The 22370-nt window shown below is 35.3% G+C and overlaps 1 protein-coding gene across 1 annotated transcript in view; it reads left to right on the forward strand.

The window, feature by feature from the left end:
* The first annotated feature begins 4734 nt into the window (after window positions 1-4734).
* HTR3B (5-hydroxytryptamine receptor 3B) overlaps window positions 4735-22370 on the forward strand; it is a 40178-nt gene continuing 22542 nt past the window's right edge. The window contains 2 exon segments of the mRNA XM_033120666.1: window positions 4735-5003; window positions 9179-9339. Of these exon segments, the coding sequence (XP_032976557.1) occupies window positions 4964-5003; window positions 9179-9339 (201 nt within the window). The 5' untranslated portion in view covers window positions 4735-4963.

Raw genomic sequence — 22370 nt, forward strand, 5'->3', positions numbered from 1 at the left:
TCAAGGAATTCACAAAATTCTAGAAGAGATCGGAAAGTAAACAAATAGTCATAATACACTTGAATAAGTGCTATCGTGGAGGTCTCCACAAGTCCCTGTATGTTCAGGGGTGTGGTGCACGGGGAGATGTTTAGTGACAGCTGGTGGAAGGGGCCCTAATGTCAAATGTTTGCTGATATCCAGGTGGCAAATACTCCTGTCATGGCTGATTCCAAGCTCCTAATCTGATGTCACTGAACACAATTGGGAAGGGATGTATACAATTGGCCCTTCTGGCACAGTAAGAGCCAACTCCAGTTCACCACCATGATTTCTGCCTTGTGAGACCCTCAGCAGAGAATCTACCCATGCGGTGCCTGGGCTGCTCCCCTACAGACCTGTGAGCTCTTACTTGAGTTTTGTTTTAAGCTACAAAGTGTGTGGTAGCTTGTTATGCAGCCATAGAAAACTCAACAGAGCCTATGGTACCCTTTACACAGATGTGAAAACTAAGGCTTGGAAACAGTAAGCAATTTGACCAAGGCCATCTAGCACTTATCTGGGAGGCAAAGAGTTGTGTCTGACTCCAAAGCCTGGAACCTGAGCACCTGTGCTCTGTGGCTTCCCATAGAAAACATGTCATGTAAACCTTGAGGACCAGAATCATGGGAGACTCCATTCCTTTGTTTATTATTATTTTTTTAGGGACCAGAAAAATGTGCATCATTATTAAAAAATGAAATTCTGAGCCAGAAGAAAATCAAATGTTGAATGTGGCTTTGAACTTATAGTGGTGCCCCAGTGGTTACCTTGTCATTTATTTCAGAGGACAGTGCTACGGAGTAAAAGAAATTTCACATGGGATTCTCCTCATTAAATATTTGAGTTGGCTAGAGTGTCCATTTCTGCTTTTCTCCTCCAGCCTGACCAGATGTGCTCAGAAAATTTGGTTCCATCTGAATATATACATCTGTCAAAATTCCTGTCAATTTTAGCATGACTGCCAAGGGAGCTAACAAAGAGAGTTGGCGATTAACTTCAAAGAACTTTGCTGGAGAGGAATAAAGATATTTAAAGGCCTATTTTGTGAACTAATTGCATTTGCATATTTATAGGATTTACTGATATAGCAGTAATTAAAAACTATTTAGTAGTCTTAAAGGACACATAACTCAGTTGCTGTTTGCATAATAAACACTTCCTTATTATATTTGCATAATAAACGCTCTCCCCCTGCTTCCTCCAAAAGACACTGGTCCATCTAAGAGATGTCATATCTTACTTGGAAATAATGGAGAAACAAAGTGCAAGGGCTCATGGGTATGTGGAGAGGGGATGTTTAAAAGAAGTATGTTTATAGGTACTCTCTTAATGATAGCCCTGTCCTGAATGGATGCCAAAGAATGGCAGATTCAAACCTCAGATTAACAAGTCTTTCTTTTTCTCAGTTGATATTGAAGAAGCCTGAATGCTTAGCCCCTGACGATTCCAATTTTTTATTTAAACTCACTGATCTGCTTAAAGGGCCTGAGTGGGGTTTCTCCTCAACCCCATCCATACTCATCCTTCTTAAAGAGATATGTAAAGGGGATGAAATCCTTGACTAATGCATTATAAGAAACAATGTGAATAAAAAGTGTTGTGTTTAAGGAGTGAGAAGCAACAGTTTTCATGAAAAATTAAAGGTTGAGCAGAGGACAGAAACTAAATTGAAAGGTACTGAGTAAACAAACTAAAACCAGATAGGACAGTAAAATTGGAAAAAGAAAGATCTAAGCTGCTTGGTGGAAGAGGGCAGGGTGACCAAGGAAAGATCAGGACGCATCTGTATATATGAACTACTCTGAAGACAAGTCACTCACATAAAACCTTTCCCATCTTGGCAAAATTCATCAGCCAGTAAAGAGCTATAATGGGCAGGATCACCAGACTGTTGTTAAATTAGCTAATGGAGGTCCTAATGTACCCACATTACATGTCATTAGTAATGGCCTTCCAGTAACAGATGGGTATCTGAGAAAGTGAGAAGCAAAGGGAGGGGAAACATGTCCCAGAAGGTTTGATTTAGAGTCATGGCTTACTAAAATGCAGGGCAAGAATATAATGTCGATCATCTCACTAAACCTTTGCATAAAAGGCAAGTTTCTGTGCTCCCTTCCCATAAAAAGTGCTACATACATAAATATGCTGCCTGCAGCTTGCCTTTCTCTTGTTCTAATCATCTCTTAGGTAGAAGCTGACAATTTGGAGAACTGATGTGAAGTGTTGGGACTCGGTGATCTCTCCTGATGAAGCCCCATTTATCTGGCAAGCAGATAAATAAATTTAGAGGTGAATATCTCTAAAAAATATTTCTCCAGTAAACTTTCTATAACTTTGTCTCATAATTCCTCTACCAGGTTGCATTTCATTTTTTTTCTTCTGAAATATTTTCAAACTTACAGCAAAATTGGAAGAAGAGTAGAAAGAACTCCCCCACCCCCCACTCCCTGCCAACCATTTGAGAGTAAGTTGCCAACATGATGCCCCTTTATCTGTGAGGTACTTAGTGTCTTACTCTTAAGAACAAGGACATTCTTTTATATAATCTCAATTCAATCAAAATCTGGATATCAACAACACTACTGCTGTCTCATCCACAGACTCCATTTGAGTTTCACCAATTCTCCCCGAAATGTTCTTTATAATGAAAGGATCAATCTAGAATCACACATTGCATTGATTTGTCATTGCTCATTAATTTGCTTTTATTTGATGTAGTTTCTCAGTCTTTGACTTTCATAACTTTGATACTTTTGCAGATCACATGTCTGCTATTTTGTAGAATGTTCTACAGTGTGGGGTTGTCTGGTGTTTCCTCCTGGATAGATTCAAGTTATGAATTTTTGGCAAGATGATATGGAAGTGCTGCTGTGTCTTCTGCATTCCCTCTACCTCATGGTGCACAACCCCCATGTGAGGTGATGGTAATTCTTAGAATTTGATTAAGGTACTGACTGCCAGACTTCCCCAACGAGAGGTTTCTTTCCAGTCTTTGTAAATAATAAGTATCTTGTGTAAATGTCCTGTTCCTCATCAAACGTTCACCAACTAGTTTTTACCACCCATTGATGTTTCTTGAGTGAATTATTAGTATGAGGATTCCATCATTCCTTCTACAAGTATTAGTCGGCATTCTAATTTAAGGGAAGCCTTCCCTTCTTCCCACTAATTTATTTATTTAAGTCAGTATGGACTCGTGGATTTCTATTTTGTTTAGTGGGTTATAATTCTTCATCATCATTATTGATTTTGACACTTGAATTGTCTCAGACTTGGCAAGTGTGAGCCCCTTCAAGCTGATTCCTATGTCCTTTTAGCACGTCCCCGTCATTCATTTGGCACTTCTTTACTTTATGATACAACAACATGTCCTAGGCTCTTCTAATGCTTTCCCCATCTCAGTCTTGGCCTCAGTCATTTCTCTACTTTTTTCCTTTTAGGTGATATGGTATTTAGAAACTAAGATCTGGGTGCTAGATGTACTACTTGCTATGGAGCTGTCACTGCTCCCAGGTCCTCCAATAGACAGAGTTAGGGATGTATGTATGTATGAGCATGTGTACACACATTTACATTTGTATTTATTTCTATAATGAGCTACATCTATTGAAAACCCTGAGTTCACACTGGTAACCCCAAACCAACTGAACACCACAGGGTCCATCCTAATTTTCTCCTTCCCCATATCTGTATCTCCCTTCATCAACAATAAGAAACCAGTCAGGCTATATTTTATTGTTAGGTGACAATTAGGAAGAGAGCCTCATGGATTCTAAACGAAGGGACTGTATAATTAGGAGAGCAAGGATTGGGTATATACTTCCCCCCTCAATTTGCTGTGTGAAATTTTATCTCACACTTGTGCCTCTACAATCCCATTTACGTATATAGTAAAAAGCAGGCAGATATTGGGCATGGTATGAAATTTAGTTTTTGTTTCTAGAGCATCTTGAGGTCTACCAATGGAAGATAGAATTATTATATAGAATTACACATCTTTTTTCCTAATAATGAAGAGTGAATAGGTAATCAAACTGTGAAAAAAACTCTCTCTCTCTCCCTCCTGCGCTTGCTCTCCCTCTCTCTCTCGCTCTCCCTCTTTCCCATCTTGGCTAGGCCTGTTGTCTTACCCGAGAACGTATCACTAATAAACACTGCTTGCATACTGAAAAAAAAAAGTAAAAAAATATTATTGAATGATGTCAAACTTTAATAGTTCTCATGTTCAATAAGCCTAGAGTATCCTCTCCTACGTAGTTACTCTCTGAATTGTGGGCAGTGAAAATTTAAAAAGCACTTATATTTATCAAAATAATCAATGTTTCTTTTAATTAAAGGTGCTGAGGAAAAACAAAAGCACTTTTACCACTGTATTGTTAGCAGTTGTTCTTTGTTAGGTAACACCAGGTTTCCATTTGCTTTGTATAATTCAAGAGTCCAATAACCATTGCGAAATGCTGAAAATGTTACTGCATATGTCTGATTTAGAACACTATTTGGATCTCAATTATTAATGAAATTAGTGTCCTGAATGTCAGCAAGAGCATTGCCTTAGGTAAAGACTGTAAAGGAAATCATATTAGTGTGGAATTTCCTCTCCTTCGGGGCTCCTCTTAGATTACATTATTCACTTAGCTATCTCCTGTCAGGGAAATTGAAATGTTGGCCATGATCTGATTCTGGGGCAGAACCAAATGGAGAAGTGAAGGGATATCGCCATGGTATCAATTCCAAAGCATTTGTGTGGTGTTAGCATTGCCTCTGGTTCCGTTTAGTGTTTACAAAAGAGAACCAGCAAGGACAGCATAAACGGACAAACAAAAAAGAAGGAAGTGGAAAGAAGCCCTTTTAGGAAAAATTGAGAGGCATTCCATCCAATAGGTGTTCCACCCAATTTGCATGTCTCCTCTTTGGGACGCGTCCGGGAACATTGGCGGGTGCGATGACTCTTCTGTGGTTCTTCCTCCTGTTAGCTGCCTCAGGTGAGTCTTCTGAATGATTTAACTAGTCATTGAATATTAACTCTTAGAAGCTAGAGACAATATTTTTCTACACTGTGCAATATAACTAGCTCCTCACAAGTGTTCATTTTATTCATCATTTGTAAAATGCCGGTCCTGTGATGCTACATGGAGAGCAATGATTTGTTATAACTTTGCTCCTACATTTACCGATACATATACATACAGGGTCACACAGTGAGGCTCTTTACACATAGCTGAAAATAGTCTCTGAAATGTTCTAGTTGTTTGGTAAATCTCTGCTTCTCTAGGAACCACTCTCTTTGCAGCAGCAATTTACATTGAGCGTTTGGGGCCTTCATTTTTAAATTTGCTTTTGTGTCTGAATCACATATTTTTATTATCCAAAATAGTCTGGGCTTCATTATAAGCTTTCAGTAGCCCAAAGAAAGAGTCCCTTAGGTACATCACAGCTACAGACACCAGGCTATCGTTTTGGCATTAGGGACTTTACATCTATCCATACAAAGTCTGTATAGGTGAGTATGTCTCTAAAAACAAACACTGTCAACTTTCACGTTTCAAATATACAATTCCCCTTAAAAACATTTTAGAAGCTAACATAATTTTTTTCTAAATTTCTAGAACTAAACTTCCATGGTATCAGTATTTACTGGATTGAATGATTTTGGTTATGAAGGATACAATTGATTGTTAGAAAACATGCACAAATCAAGAATTTATGTTTATGTAGGCATTTCCTATTACCCTCCTTTCTTGAGGGTTCTCCTAGAGCCCGTATCTAAGTTTCCATGTTTTAAAATATAACTGGAAGTAGAATGAGTCAATTATGAAGATGAAGAAGGAATTTCATAGCCAAGAAACTGGAAATTATTATTTTATTGAGTAGAGAAGAAAAATAGCCACTTATCATTGAAGTATAAAAATCCTGAATGTTGAACTTAAAGGATAAAAGCCTATCTTAATTATAAAAATGAAAACAGAGCAAATGTTATTAAATGCCAAGTGGGTTTCTTACCAGAAAATAATTGTGAACATTAGACTAAGATAAAATAGAAAAATGAAGGTAAGAAAACAGATGAAATTCTTAACATTGTCTCTTTCTAATGTTTTTTTATTATACTTGATTTTTGTTCTAAATGTGGCAGAAAAAGGTGGTTTAATAGTGTTTAGTAATCGGTGCTTGACCATAAATCATACTGAGTATATTTGTTACACAAAAATCTGCCCTTTGGAATTTTTACTGGGTTAATATCAAGATGATTTGTAAATATAAGAAGAGCACTGAACTGGCCACCATTTCACAGCGGCTCCTGGGGGCAGTGTGCTGGGGTAGAAGGCCAGGATTAGGAGAACCTCTTAGTTCCTGCTCTACTACTCACCAGCCAGGTGACCCCGGGCAAGTCAATTCATGTCTTAGAGATTCAGTTTCCCTATAAGCTAACTATTTTTTTAGTATATTCATGAAGATCAAATAAGATAGCATTTTGAAATTGTAAGGTGCAATGCAAATGTAAGATATTGTTGACCTGAAAACACACATACACCGAAAATAACAATGGGCTCTTTCTGTCGTAACGTATACCACGCAATGTGTCAGTCTTTCTTTGGAAATGTCACTCCAGCTTTTTCACTTGCAAGCTGTATGACCTTGGGTGGTACTAACTTCACTAAGCCTATAGTCCCTCACCTGTAATAATAGTGACTCCTCATAGGGCTGTACAGTATCTATCTCATAAGGCTGTTGTAAAAGTTAAATGAAATAATTCATGTAAAGGGCTCTTAGCCTAGTGCCTGACATACAGCAAGTATTAAATCAGTATTAGGTGTTCAGTAGTACCACACACCTAACCCTCTCTTTCCTTGTACCCTCTCGGATATACACATAACTGTCTTATAATCCTAAAGGTAGTATATTCACTAAAGCAAGAATAGCTTTTTTCATCAAAGTGCCCAGAACTTTGAGATAGGTATGTGTAAGAGCAACTCATTCAAATAAGAAAAACAAAGGAATAATTCCATTGTATTTTTATCTTTTTTTTTCAAATCTCTCTTCACCTAAGTGCTTCATATCTTAGTCCCAAACATTCTACAAATCTTTCCAGAAATCTTACAAGTGAATTATTTGAAGCCGATTATTAGGAGGCTGTGCTAGCCAGGCATTTTTCCTGGGTCTGATGATAGCTTCCATCAGTGTCTGTTGAAACATCACTGAACTGTGAATCATTTAGTGCTTGTGTGAATGTCACATTAGCTTTCAAGGGGCATAATTTACTGTTAATTAATGGTCACTTAAATCCTTAATCTCTCTCCTGTAATAGATCTTTTTCCTCAGGCAAATTTGCATTCGTAGTAGAAATGTAATTTATTATTTCTTCCAATTTTGAACAAAGAACTCTTTCCCCTGATAGTTTATTTAAGCCCACTTCCTATTGCTCTTATTTTTCTCCTATATTTCTTGTTTCACTTTTATTCCTAGTTTTAGCTTCCAGAACTTTCTCTTTTCCCCCAAAGACCTTGACATGTTCTAGGAATTATCTGTTTATCCTTAGGGGACCTATTGATTGTTTCCTAGAAAAGATAGCAGAGCTGTATTTGAGTCTTTATGAGCAGAGGGTGTAGGGAACACACGTTCATTTCTCAGAATTATGTTTTAACTCTGTCTCAGGTAGTTTCGTGTATTGAAACACGCAATTTCAGTGTTTCCCCAACTGAGACTTGAATTGGGAGCTTCCAAGCGAGGTAAAAGTGAAGTTGCCCAAAGCAAAGTTCACAGGAAAAGCACCAGACCAGCTTTGCTTTGTGCTCCTGACTTCTCTTCCCTGGGGTATGCCAGCAAGAAATTATCTCAGGTAGAGAGATTCACAGCACATTTTTTTGACAATCACAGTTCACAAAAAACCCTAAAAATGCCTGATGCAAGCCACCCACCTTAGTCCTGCACACCTGAATAGCTGATGCCACTTCAGGCATCTTCTTGGGTGAATAGTTAGGGAGTTAATATGCTCATTAGGTTCCCAGTTCTGATGATAATGAAAGTGAATATTCCACTGCCCACAATGAGTCTGGAATTGCACCTCCAGCATTGTTGTTAGCATTTTGGTCACAATGACATTGATAAATCATAGAAATTGCTGCCTGTGGCAGCAAGGGACATGATATCATTCATAAAGAAATAGGTATAAACAGGATTGTCACACAGGGAGAAGATATCTCATTTACAGTTTCCTGCTGGATCCCGCATACCTTCAGCAGCTCATCAAAATAACCATCAAAACCACTGAGCACCCAGGCGAATTCACGCGCAGGACACTACAGATAGATTTCACTCACGCACTGTGGCAGGAGGTGTGCAATTTGCTTCAGTCCAATGACTTAGCGAGGCTTTGAATTCCCCAAGGGCTGGCAAAGCTTGTGAACAAAATATCTTTTTGCAATTCAGAGAAAACCCCCACAAATTTGTCACTTCCAATTGTTAATGCTCATTTCTCTTGCTTCTTTTCCCCTGGACTCTCCTTCCTCAACACCAATCACTGCTCCTGTACAAATCACAATTCTTGGATCATAGGAAATGGTTGTTCCCTGGAACCAGAGAAAATTTTCCCAAAATGAAGATTTCATTTTCTGACAAGTGCATTTTATTTAAAGACACACCGAGTGAGAAAAAAAAAAATCTGTGTGTTGAGAAAAGTAAGAATTGAAATCTCTTTTAGAAATCCACACAGATCTTTGGGTGCATGATTTGTCCATGTTTCTGACTGGGTTTTCTATTTAACTGTTGAATTACAAATGGAAAATCAAGAAAAATCCACGGGGAAGTTAAGTTTGGGCTAAGTGTACAGAAAGGTTTCTTCTAGGTACCAAGAGAAAGTGACACAGGAATAGAGAAAGGATTGTCTCCAAGATGCATGATTGCTGTAAAAATGGAATTGTAGATGCAGTTTGCATCCTTGGAGATGGGCTTGATTTACTTGTCTTTGCAATGAGATTTCTCTGTTGCGCACTGAGGCCAGCAACTTATTTACATCAGTTATTTAAAACTGCCTGCCAAAAGCCTACCAGCTGGCTGTGAACTTAAGCAGATTGAGGTGAGCTGAAACTGTATTCTGCTGGGAGCCACCATGTCTGGAACAGTCTGAAATCTCACAAAGATGCTAAGTTCCTCTTATTTTCAGGAATCCTAGCCATGAATACACCTCATCCCAGGAATTCTACTCTGTATCATCTCAGCAAACAACTATTACAGAAATACCACAAAGAAGTGAGACCAGTGCACGATTGGACGGAGGCCACCACTGTATACCTGGACGTATTTGTTCATGCTGTATTGGATGTGGTAAGGACCATCTTACCATTTTGTGTTCCTGCTACCCTTCTGTAAAACTACCTGCTGTTTATGCAGGAGCCTAGGAGAACTTTTATTCTTGAGACTCTAGTTGAGCTGGTAGGGGAGTTGTGCTGGGTTCTTTTTAGCAGTGAGCGTGAGGTAAAATATTTATTAAACAAATCAGGCTTTCTCATTCCCAATTTACATTGTGAGGGGAAGATAGTCTAGAAATATGAGTTTCACAGAATTAAGATGTTTTAAGAATTCTGGTCATAAATCACAGTACATATGTTACGAGTATTGCTGAAAAAAAATGGTAATAGGTATTTTTTTCTATGGTTCACATTTCTTAGTGATAATAGACTTAAGATAACATCCACCACTTATTGTCTGAAAATTTAAAAAGAGGAAAAAGCACCTTGGTATCTTGAGTTTATAAGGGACTTTATACCTAAGGTTTTTGCTAAGAACAGTGGAGGAAGACTTGTTTCCTAAAGCATGGCTTCCCTACTATATCTGAAAAATGGGTTGTTGTGGGAATTAAATAGGAAAATTCATGTGAAGCAGTTAGCAGAGGTCTTAGCAAGCCCTCAGCAAATGATGGCCCTCGTTGCTATCCCTGCTTCCTCTTTCAGCTTTTTCTTAATTACAAAGTCTTCAATACTAATAGGACCCAGATTTATATTGATTCCTTTTTTAAAATTTGTTTTTCAATACAGTTGACATACAATATTATGTTAGTTTCAGGTGTATAGCATAGTGATTAGATATTTGTATACTTTACAAAGTGACCCCCCTGCTAAGCCTAGTACCCATCTGACACCATACATTGATTTCTCTTATGAGCCATTTACTGAGCTTGTTTTGTTAAAGTAATGTAATAATTGTTTTTCAATTTACTTCTCAAAACTACTCTTTTCTAATTGAGGTATAACATACATATATTGAAATACATAGGTCTTAAATGTACAATTCGATGAGTTCCGATAACTGTGTGTACCCATATTTCCACACTTATCAATATATCAAACATTTTCATCACCCCAGAAAGATTCCTCATTTTCTTTCCAGTCAATCCCCATCCCCTCCATCAGTAGAGACAACTACTGTTCTGATTTCTTTCATCACAGATTATTTTTGCCATGCCTAGAACATTATATGAATGAAGTTTTATTTAATTCAGCGCAATGTTTTTGAGGTACACTCATGTTGTGCGTATCAGTAGTTTTTCTTTTTTACTGTTAAGTAGTATTTGATTATGGCTATACCATGATTTGTTTATCCATTCTCTTGTTGATAACCATTTGGGTTGTTTCCAGCTTTAAGATATTATTAAAAACCTGCTATGAACATTCCCGTACAAGTCTTTTCGTGTATATATGTTTTCATTTCTCTTAGGTAAAACCTAAAATGGAAATTAGTGGCTCATAGGATAGGTGTACACTTAATAAGAAACGTCCAGACTGGTTTGCAAAGTGGTTGTAATTTTACACTCCCCCCAGTCAGCTATGAGCGTTCTCCTTGCTCCACATCCGCCTCCACATTTGATATTATCAGATTTTAAAATGTTAGCTGTTCTGGTAAGGGTGTAGTGGTATTTCATTGTCGTTTTACTTTACATCTCTTTGATGATTAATAATTTGGGGCTCTTTTTCATGTGCTTATTTGTTGCTTACATATCTTTCTTTGTGAACTAGCTGTTTAAGGCCCCCCACTTTTTTTATTTGACTGTTGGTCTTTTTATTATAGATTTATAGGAGTTACTTATATATTCTAGACACAAGTCCTTTGTCAGATATGTATTGTGTTTATTCCCAGCTTGAGTTTGTCTACTCATCTGTTAATGGGTCTTATGATGTACAGAAAATTTAAAATTTAGTAAAGTTCATTTTTATCAATTCTTTATTTATGGTTAGTGCTTTCTGGGTACTGTCTAATAAATCTTTCTACTCCAAATTCACAAAATATTTTCCACTAGAAATTTATAGTTTTTAGTTCCTTAGATTTAGTGTATGATCTACTGAGAATTAATTTGTGTGATGGTATCAGGTATAGGTCAATGTTTTTGTTGTTGTTTCTGAGTGAGTTCTTTTGTGGCTTGTTTTGTTTGTATTTAGGTAGGGGCTGTTACAGCATCATTTTTTTGAAAAGTCTTTCCTTTTCCCATCGAATTAATTTGGTGCCTTGGTTGAAAATTAAATTGACTGATAAGTGTTGGTCTATTTCTCTTGAAATCAGGTAGTGCAAGTCCTTGGATTTTGTTCTTTGTTTTTTAAGATAGTTTGGCTTTTTAGGACCTTAGCACTTCTACATGAATTTTATAATCAGCTCGTTCATTTCTATTTTTTTTTTAAATACTTGCTGGGAGTTTGTTTGGAATGTTTGTTTTGTTATGAGATCTACAGAGAAATTAGGGGAGAATTGACATCTTAATAATATTAAGTTTTCTGATTCTTGAACATGGTCTCTCCATTTATTTGGGTCTTCAGTGTTTTGTAATCTTCAATGTAGAAGTTTTACACATATTTCTGTTAAATTTATCCCAAAGTATTTTTGATACCACTATAAATATTACTTCTTAAATTTTACTTTTTTATTTCTAGTTATTTGTTATTATAGAGAAATAAGATTGATTTTCTATGTTGACTCTGCATCCTGTGGTCTTGTTAAATTCACTTATTAATTTAGTAGTTTTTTTGTGATTAATATTGTCTAATATACAATCGTGTCATTTGCAAATAGTTTCGCTTCTTATTTTCTAATTTGTATGCTCTTCATTCTTTCTTTCTTGTCTTATTGTATTGCCTAAGACCTTTCCTACAATATTAATAGAAGTGGTGAGAGCAGACTTCCTTGTTTGTTCCCATTCTTAGTGGAAAATCTTTCATCATGAAGTATTATGATATCTATAGTTTTTTTGTAGACATTCTTTATCAGGTTGAGAAGTTTCCTCCTATTTCTTGAATGCTGAGAGTTTCTTAAAATTATAAATGCATAGTGAATTATATCAGATTTTTCCCATCTATTTGGATAATCATATAATTTTTCTGTTTTATGCAGTTAATAGGGTAAATTATTTTTATTGATTTTCAAATGTTAAATCATCCATGTACTCTTAGGATAAACCCCACTAGATCGTAATATATTATCATTTTTACATATTTCTGGATTTAAATTCCTGTTTAATATAGAGTGCATCTATGTTAATGAGGGATTTGAGGGGCTATAGTTTCCATTTCTTGTAAAGTATATGAAGAGCTGACAATTAAGTTTGAGAACTCATCATAGAAAAAGTGCTACACACCTCATTGCTGAATATCACTATGGTCACCTTTGAAGTACTCCCCTTGGGAAGCTATGCACTGATGCCAGCGCCTAGTCCACCCTTCAAAGCATTTTTGGAACTCTTTCTGGAATGGCCATCAGAGCTGTTGTCATATTACCCTTGATGTCCTGAATGTCATCAAAATATTTTCCTTTCAATATTTCCTTTATATTCAGGTAAAGAAAGAAGTCATTAGGAGCTAGATCAGGTGAGTAGGGAGGGTGTTCCAATCCAGTTATTTGTTTACTGGCTAAAAACTCCCTCACGGACAGTGCCGTGTGAGCTTGTGCATTGTCGTGATGCAAGAGCCATGAATTATTGGCGAAAAGTTCCGGTCATCTAACATTTTCATGCAGCCTTTTCAGCACTTCCAAATAGCAAATGTGGTTAACTTTTTGTCTAGTTGGTACAAATTCATAATGAATAATCCCTCTGATAGTAAAAAAGCTTAGCAACATGCATTACAACAAGTTCATGAACTTAATTGTCAGAACTCGTATGTCTGGTTTTGGTATCATGGTTATGTTGGCCTTATAAAACTAGTTGAAAAGTTTTCTTTTTTCCATTTCCTGAAGGAGTTGTGTAGTATGGATATTTTCCTTCCTTAGTGTTTGATAGAATTCACCACTAAAACCATTTGGGACTTAAGTTTTCTTTGTGGTAAGGTATTCAGATGTGAACACAATTTCATTAACATGTATAGGAATGTCCAAATTTTCTGTATATTCTTGTGTCAGTTTTGGTATTCTGTATTCTTCAAGGAATTTGTGTATTTCATCCAAGTTGTCAAATTTATTTGTTTATAATATTGCCTTTTTATTCTTTTAATGTCCATAGGATCTCTAGTGATATTGTCTTTTTCATTTCACATATTAATAATTTATGTTTTCTCTTATTTTGCCTTGACCAATATTGCCAAGGTTTATCAATTTTATTTTTTTCCCAAAGAATTATATATTGGTTTTAAATTTTCTCAATTGTTTTTTTATTTCTCTGATATTTGTTCATATCTTTTTTTCTTTTTCTTCTTCTTACTGTGCATTTAATTTTTTTCTGCTTTATCTAGTTTTTTAAAGTGGAAACTTAAATCATTGATTTTAATTGTTTTTCTTTTCTAACTTTAGCATTTAAAGTTGTAAATTTCTCTCTAAGCATTACTTTAGCTGTCTCCTACAAAAATTTTAAAGCATTTTAAAATTGAGATATAAATTACATAAAATGAAACATCTTTTTTAAGAAATAAAGAGGCTAAGAGAACACGTTAGATTCCTATCTCTTCCCTCTATTCTCAGTCCCTGGAAACCACTGATCTTATTTTTCTCACTTTAGTTTTCCCAGAATGTCATAATAATGAAATCCCGTAGGGTATTTTACCCTTTGTTTTTGGCTTCTTTCACTTAGCATAATGCTTTTGAGATTGCATATATCAATGATAGTATCCCACTGTACAATTATACTGTAATTTGTTTATCTATTTAATAGTTGTTGGACATGTGGATTGTTTCCAATTTGTGTCAATTATGAAAAAGCCACTATAAACATTTGCACATGTTTTCACTTCTCTTGGATAAATACTTAAGTGTGGGATTGCTGAGTTGTAGGGTGAGTCTATGTTTAATTTTATAAACGACTGTCAAACTGGCTGTTTCATTTTGCATTGCACTTGCAGTGTATGAGAATTCTAGTTCCTCAATAGGATCACCAGTGTTTAATATTGTCAATCTTTTACCCATTCTAGTAGATTTGTGGTGGTAGTTCACTGTGGTTTTTAACCTTCATTTTACTACAGACCAATGATGTTGAACATCTTTTTGTTAGCTAACTTGCCAATTGTATATATTTTTGGTAAAGTATTTGCTCAAATTTTTTACCCATTTAAAAAATAGGGTTGTTTATTATCTTATTATTGAATTGCAAGGTTCTTTATATACTTTGGGTCTATTTCTGGACCCTATTCTGCCCAACTAATTGTTACGTTTCTCCTTACACCAATACGCTGTCTCATTACTGCAGTATTATAAAGTTTTGAAATCAGATAGTGTGTCTTCCAAACTTGTTCTTCTATTTCACAATTGTTTTGACCTTCTAGGTCCTTTGCATTTCCATATAAACTTTAGAATCAATTCATCAATTTCCAGAAAAAAAAAACTGCTGAAGTTTTTTTCAGGATTGTATTAAATCTATAGAGCAATCTGAGGAGAATTGGCATCATAATAGTCTTCCAAACCTTGAGTACATTGTGTCCCTCCATTTGTTTAGTTCTTCTTTAATTTCTCCTAGTAATATTTTGTAGTTTTCAGTGTTTTACACATATTTGGTTAAATTTATCCTTAAGTATTTCACGTCTTTGGTGGTATTATAAATGACATTTTAAATTGAATCTCTTTGTTGCTAGCATACAAAAATACAATTGATTTGCATATATTGGCCTTTGATCCTGTAATCCTGCCATCTCTTATTAGTTTCAGAGACTGTCTTGTAGATTCTTTCAGATTTTCTATGTAGAAGATCAGGTTGTCTGTTACTAAATATGGTTTTACTTCGTTATTTTCACGCTTTAGACCTTTACTTCCTTTTATTGCCTGTTGCACTGGCTCAAACATCCAGTACAGTGTTGAATAGAAGGGTGTGCTATTCTGTAAATATCAATTCAAGAAATGTGTTAGATAGTATTGTTAAAATCTCTAACATTTTTACTTTTGTTGTTGTTCTGTTAATTTTATAGTGAGGAGTGTTTAAATCCCCAACTATAATTGGGGTTTGTCTATTTCTCTGCTCTGTTACTAGTTGCACACATATATAGATTTCATGTATTCTTGTTGAATAGATCCTTTTATCATTATGAAATTTTCCTCTTCATCTCTAGTAATATTCTTTTTCTTGATGTTTTCCTTATGCTTATTTTTTGCATGGCATACGAGACCTGACAATTAAGTTCGCAAACTTGCTTCAGCAATGTTGCTGAATTTTTTTGATATTGGAGAGATTATTCACTATGAATTTGTACCAACTGGATAAACAATTAACCAAGTTTACTGTTTGGAAGTGCTAAAATGGCTGAGTACTTCGAAGGTGACCATAGTGATATTCAGCAACGAGGTATGTAGTACTCTTGCTAGGATGAGTTCGTGAATTTAATTGTCAGACTTCATATATTTTGCCTTCTTTTTTTTAAATCTGTGACATATTCGAAGTCATTTCTTGGAGACAGCATGTACTTGGGTCTTGCTTTTTTTTTTGCAACTTTTTATTTTGAAATAATTTCAAATTTACAGGAAGTTGTAAATAAATTTTCAGGGAGGTCCTCTGAATTCTTCACCCGATGTTTCCCAATGTTAACATCTTACATAAATGTAGAACATTATCAATACTAGAATAATGACATTGGTACAACCCACAGAGTTACTCAGGTTTCTCCAGTTTTACATGTATTCAGATTTGTGTGTATGCTTCTACGTAACTTTATCATATGTGTAGCTTTGTGTAACCACCACCACCACGTCAAGTTATGTATTCATCACTACAGGGCTTTCTGGTACTGGTCCTTCACAGCTACAACCCTTTCTCCCTGCAATCCCTAGCCATTGGCAACCAGCCAATCTCTTCTCCATATTTATAATTGTATTTTTTCAAGAATATTATATAATAGAACCATATAGTATATAGGCTTTGAGGTTGGTGTTTTTTTTTCATTCAGTATAATTCCCTTCAGATTCATCCAAGTTGTTGGGCATATCAATAGTTTATCCCTTTTGTTGCTGAGCAGTATTTTAGGGTATTGCTTTTTTAACTTATCAATCTATGCTTTTTAGTTGAAGGGTTTTGTCCATTTACCAACGCCATCTTGTTTTTTCCTAGTTGTCCCATCTGTTTTGTTTTGTTTTGTATTCTTCTTTTCCTCTTATCCTACCTTTCTTTAGGTAAATTAAATTGTTTTAATATTTTATTTTAGTTAGTCTATTGACTTTTTAACATACCTCTTCGTGTTATTTTTTAAATGTTGTTTTAGAGATTTCCATATCCATTATTCACTTAATATAATGTACTTAGAATTAATGTTATTACACTTTACATAAAATGTACAAGTCTTACAACAGGAAAAGTCCATTTACTCCATCTTTGGTACTACTTTTGTCCTCAATTCTACATTTATGTACATAATATACCCCACAATACATTGTTATTTTAATGTATTTTCTTAAAATAATTTACTAATTCCTCTTTAATCTATTTTAATGGAGGTGTTTTTCTATGTTAATATCTTAATGCTATGCTATTAAGAATCATAGATTCTGATTTTCTGATTGAGAATTGAGAATTAGGCATTGCAGTTGATGAAAAAGATAATTTGAAACTAAAAATATAATTGATATGTTATAACAGGGTTTTAGTTATTTTTTGTCTCATACAAGTTATTTTAGAATAATTTTCCTACATCTTAGATAAATCCCTAATAATTATTTCTTCATAAACAGGAAAACTTAAATGATACACACAAAAAATCCCCCTTTTAGCAAATAATTTTACTTGTCCTAGCTTTATTTTCTCACTCACACTAGTAAAAGTACTAAATCTAAGAATCTAGAAAACATTGTTTAATTAAATGCCAGGAAATACCCAAATCTACTGCAAAAGATCTAGTCTTTTTTACATAAAACTCCAATAGGAAATTCCTTTAAGTCTCTTTTCTAATTGGATATTGAACTAGAATTTTGGAGAATTATTTCCTGGGGTTTTATCTTCACCTAGTTAAGAAATGTTAGTCCTTGCTGTTTAGTTGTCATTGGGTTATATCAGACATTGTACAATGGAAAAAAGCATGATTTAAATAAAGACTCATGATATGAACCATGTCATGTGAAACCTCAGGGCAGAAGAATAATCAGCCTTGAGTAAGGGATTAAAACTACATTCTAGGTCTCTCCTCATCCTTCCACTTTCTAACTACATATTAATTAATAGAAAGTAGAATTGCTCACTTTCCTTTTTAAAGGCTTTTGGAGATTAATATAGAAAAGAAGTAATGTCTTAGTATTTTCCCTTAGAATCACTGTATCAAATTGAAAAACTTTTATCTAACCCTTTCTTCCTACCTTAATAAAAGAAAATAAAATCAGATTCCTTATGGTAATTAAGGAGAACATCATAATTTTTTCAGATATGTTTTTCTCCACTGTTGTAGAATGTACTAATTTTTTACTAGAATATATTAGACATATCGTATTATTGGATATTGGATATAGCAAACTTTCCTTCAGAAATCTGGAAAAATCTTACATTCCATCCCTTTATTTTTACCCCTATCTACTATCTTAATTTTATTGTCTACATGTACTCTATACTACTTGAAACTAAACCCCTTGTTGTTTCCTCCTTGTAGGCCATTCATTCGCTGTTTTCTTCACTGAATGTCTTCCTCTCATTCTCCATCTACAAAATATTATAGTCCTTCAAATCTGAGCTCCTGGAAGAATTTCCCTTTAACTCTCCAAGCCGACAGTGACGTCTCCTTCTTTAAATCCACTCAAGTCTATATATTTCTCAGGGCACATAGTTATTTTTAAAGTGTCACATACCTAATTTATTAATAAGCTACTTGAGGGAAGGATTTTCTTACTCATATTCATATTCCCCACAATATGCAACACAGTATATCTTACTTCAGAGATACTGGATATTTATTTGTCTACAAACTAATTAATTAATGAAAATATGTAACTACTTATTGTAGGATTTCTTTACAAGCGACTTAGTCTAATACTCTTTGCAAAAGTCTCTATTGCATTCAGGTGGGCTAAGCCTAAAGTTTGTTGCAAAGGCCAAGTTAGTTTTGAAGGATTTGATAAAATCACTCACAGATTCTGCTCAGACAACTACTCCCAATGTGAATAGATAACTTGTTGGGTGCATCTGCCAGCAACTGAACTACTAGCAACTCTTGTTTGGAGTGAAGAGCTTCTAGCCCAGCTTTCATCACTGCATCTCGCTTCCATTATAATGTTTTGCCTCTTGTTTTGTTTATATGAAAGACTACAGTCCTGTCTTGAATTTCTGGGTATTATGAGTACCTTAGGGAAATCTGATTATAGAGATAATCTGCTCAACAGTGAAGAGTTTCAATTTGTTTCTATTGAGTTCTGTCAATTCGGAATCCCAGATACCTTTGTATTCCAGTCCATTGACTAGAGCCTCCCGGCCAGACGTTGAGGCATCTGTTTCTATAGTCTTTGGAACTGGGAAAGATAAATAAAAATGTGCGGAAATTATCTGTATATTTGCTAACCACCAATTTAGATCTAAATAGACTCCCTCTGTTAGGAAGACTAATGAATTCCAATTCTCTGAAATATCCTTTGCTTTTAACAAGCAAGATGGAAGGTATCTAAAGAAAAAAGGGAGAGAAATACACAGAGGGAAAAGCTGTGAATAATGCCACTAGAGAACCAATTATGTTCACCAGCTGGCATTGAGAAACTTGTTTCCTTTGATAAAAAAAGATTTCCGTTTTAGCCTCAAACTCCTTTTTGACATTGTGTTTTTTAGGACTGAATGACGAATCCTCCCAGACACCCTCATAAGATGTTAGAAAAGAAATTCTTAAAACTATTGTTACATACAATATGACAAAGCAATGGGCAAGAAGAGACAAACGAGCTAAGGCTTCAACATGGCAGTTAATAAGAATCAACGGAATAAAAATAAAGTGAAAATAAAACATTAAATCATAGAGACCTTCTCTTCAGCCACATGACTGAAGTCAACGAGCTACAGTCACAACTTGGCATTGACAGTGGTAAAGAAACAGGTCAAGACATTTCATAAATGTAAAAGTGTATTTGTTGTGAAAGAGTAGTTAACAACTATATTTTCTAGTGATATTAACTGATTTGGACTTGTTTTTTCTTCCCCCTATTTGTGGGGAAAGCTCATTGATTGCAACTAAGCCGAAAATAGAATTGAGCCTTTTGTGCTTTTGTGGGTGAGACACGATTATTTTAGGATCTATCAGCTGGTAACACTTGGAAGGAGGTGGTGTCACCTAGCCGTGGGATCTCAGTAGAGGTCTTTTTTCAACTGCCAGGACCCCTCCATAGCTGATCTTGGCTGGGAGTCCCCTCTGTACCTCCTCCAAGCTGTTCCTTGGGAAAATACTTGTGAATTCAGTCTTTTCACTTTGTGTACTATTTTGAAACCTGCCTTTCCCAAATATATATTTGAAGTCCACAAAAATCTGTAGAGCAAGTTCACTCAGACCAACCTCTGTAGAGCCACTAAAGCAAGGCCACTCCATATCTGCTCACAATCCCTTCTTCTTTTTCAAGATGCCTAGAAATGCTTGTTCATTAGCAACGTGATTTCTTGGTTGCAAAAAGGGGAAACTTTAATCTAAAAAATTTATTGTTTCTCTTTCAAATGATGCTACTCTGTATATGTCTCACAGTCTGTGTATGGCAGAATTCCAGGTACACCATCCACACGGACTAAATAAGTATCAGTGAAATCTTCCAACCCGCCACCCAATCTGGATTGAAGAGAATGGTAGTCTGGACCCTATCTACAATAATTATACATTTTTGGTGTGGCTGGATAACTACATTAATATACCCTATTGGCTGAGGAAAATGGAGTAGTTATTTGCTTTCATGACATCAACTCCCCGAACTCTATTATTTTACTAAAACTTTTATTGTACTAAATATTATAAAAATACAAAGATTATCTAAATGATTTCTTAGTTCTGAACCTAAGTCAGCAGGAGAAATGCTTTTCACATTTTATGTCACATGTCTTCATCTTGAATTTTCCATTTCTCTTATTCTCTTCTAAAAGGGATGCAATTTTTAGTACGGAAAGGAATTGAAACTATGAATTTAAGGAGATTTCATTAATAGTTTATATCAGCTCTCTTACCTATACATTCCCTGAAAATGTCTTCAAAAATGGTTTCCTTTTTCTTTATTAACTCATATTTTAAAATAGCAGGGTTTTTTTTTGTTGTTGTTGTTGTTTTTTTAGATATGATTCAGCCACAAAATCCATTCATTTAAAGTATACAATTTAGTGGGGTTTGGTATATTCAGAGTTGTACAATCATCGCTATTAATTCCAGATCATTTCATCACTTCAGAAAGAAATGCCATACCATCAGCACTCACACCCCACCCCCCCAGCCCTCTCCCCCAGCCTTAGACAAACACTAGCCTACTTTCTGTCTCTATAGATTGGCCTATCCTAGACATTTCCTACAAATGGAATCATACAATCAGTGGTCTCTTATGACTGACTTTTTTCACTTAGTGTATTTCTTCGAGGTTTATCCATGTTGTAGCATGTATCAGTATTTCATTACTTTTTATTGATGAATAATATTCTATTGTGTAGATATACCACATTTTATTTATCCATTCATCAGTTGATGGACATTTGGGTTATTCCTACTTTTTGGCTACCATGAATAATTCTGCTATGAGCATTCCTGTACAGCTTTTTTTTTGTGTGTGTGTGGACTTACGTTTTCATTCTCTTGGTTATAAACATAGAGTGAAATTAATCGGTTATATGGTAACTATGTTTAATATTTTGAGGAACTCTCAGACTCTTTTTCTAAGTGGCTTCACCATTTTATAATCCTACTAGCAATGTACGAGGGCTCAAATTTCTCTACATCCTTGCTAACACTTGTTATTTTCTACGTTTTCATCGTAGTCGGATGAAGTGGTATTTCATTGTGGTTTTGATTTGCATTTCCCTAACGACTAATGATGTTGAGCATCTTTTCATTTGCTTAGCAGTCATTGGTTTATCTCCTTTGGAGAAATATCTATTGAAGGCCTTTGCTCATTTTTTTAATTATTATTTTTCACTTGTGATAAAATTCACATAACATAAAAGTTGCTTCTTAACCATTCTTTTGTTTGAAATTTATTTTTAATTAGTTTCAGGTGTATGAAACAATGTAATAATTAGACACTTAAACCCCTCATAAAGTGATAACCCACCCCCCAATTATTATCCCCTCTGACATCTTATATAGCTGTTAAAATACTATATTCCCTATGTTGTACTCCACATCCCGTGACTATATACACCTATATATTTAGTTATAATTGACATTCGATATTATTCTATTTCCATTTCAAGTGTATAGCGCATTGGCCAGGCATCTACAGTCTATGACATGATCCCCCAGATAAGTCCAGTGCCCATCTGGCACCTTACATGATCTTTACAACATTGTTGATTATATTCCCCATACTGTATTAACTATCAACTGTATTTCTTAACGGCTTCACCTTTTTCCCCGATCCCAACCCCATTCCCCTCTAGTACCTATCAGGCACCATCCCTAGTTATTACAATATCATTGACCATATTCCTTATGCTATACCCTACATCCCCATGACTACTGTATAACAACCAGTTTGTCTTCTTAATCCCTTCTCCTTGCATGCCTCCTTTACCCCTCTCTTATCTTAAAGAAGTCCCTCTAAGACTCCTTATAATACTGGTTTGGTGGTGATGAACTCCCACAGCTTTTTCTTATCTGGGAAGCTCCTTATCTGCTTTCAATTCTAAATGACAACCTTGCTAGGTAGAGCAATCTTGGTTGTATGTCATTGCTTTTCATCACTTGGAATATATCCTGCCACTCCCTTCTTGCCTGCAAAGTTTCTGTTGAGAAATCAGCTGCCAGCCTTATGGGGGCTCCTTTGTA

This window comes from Rhinolophus ferrumequinum, chromosome 11 (assembly GCF_004115265.2).
Source record: "Rhinolophus ferrumequinum isolate MPI-CBG mRhiFer1 chromosome 11, mRhiFer1_v1.p, whole genome shotgun sequence".
NCBI lineage: Eukaryota > Metazoa > Chordata > Mammalia > Chiroptera > Rhinolophidae > Rhinolophus > Rhinolophus ferrumequinum.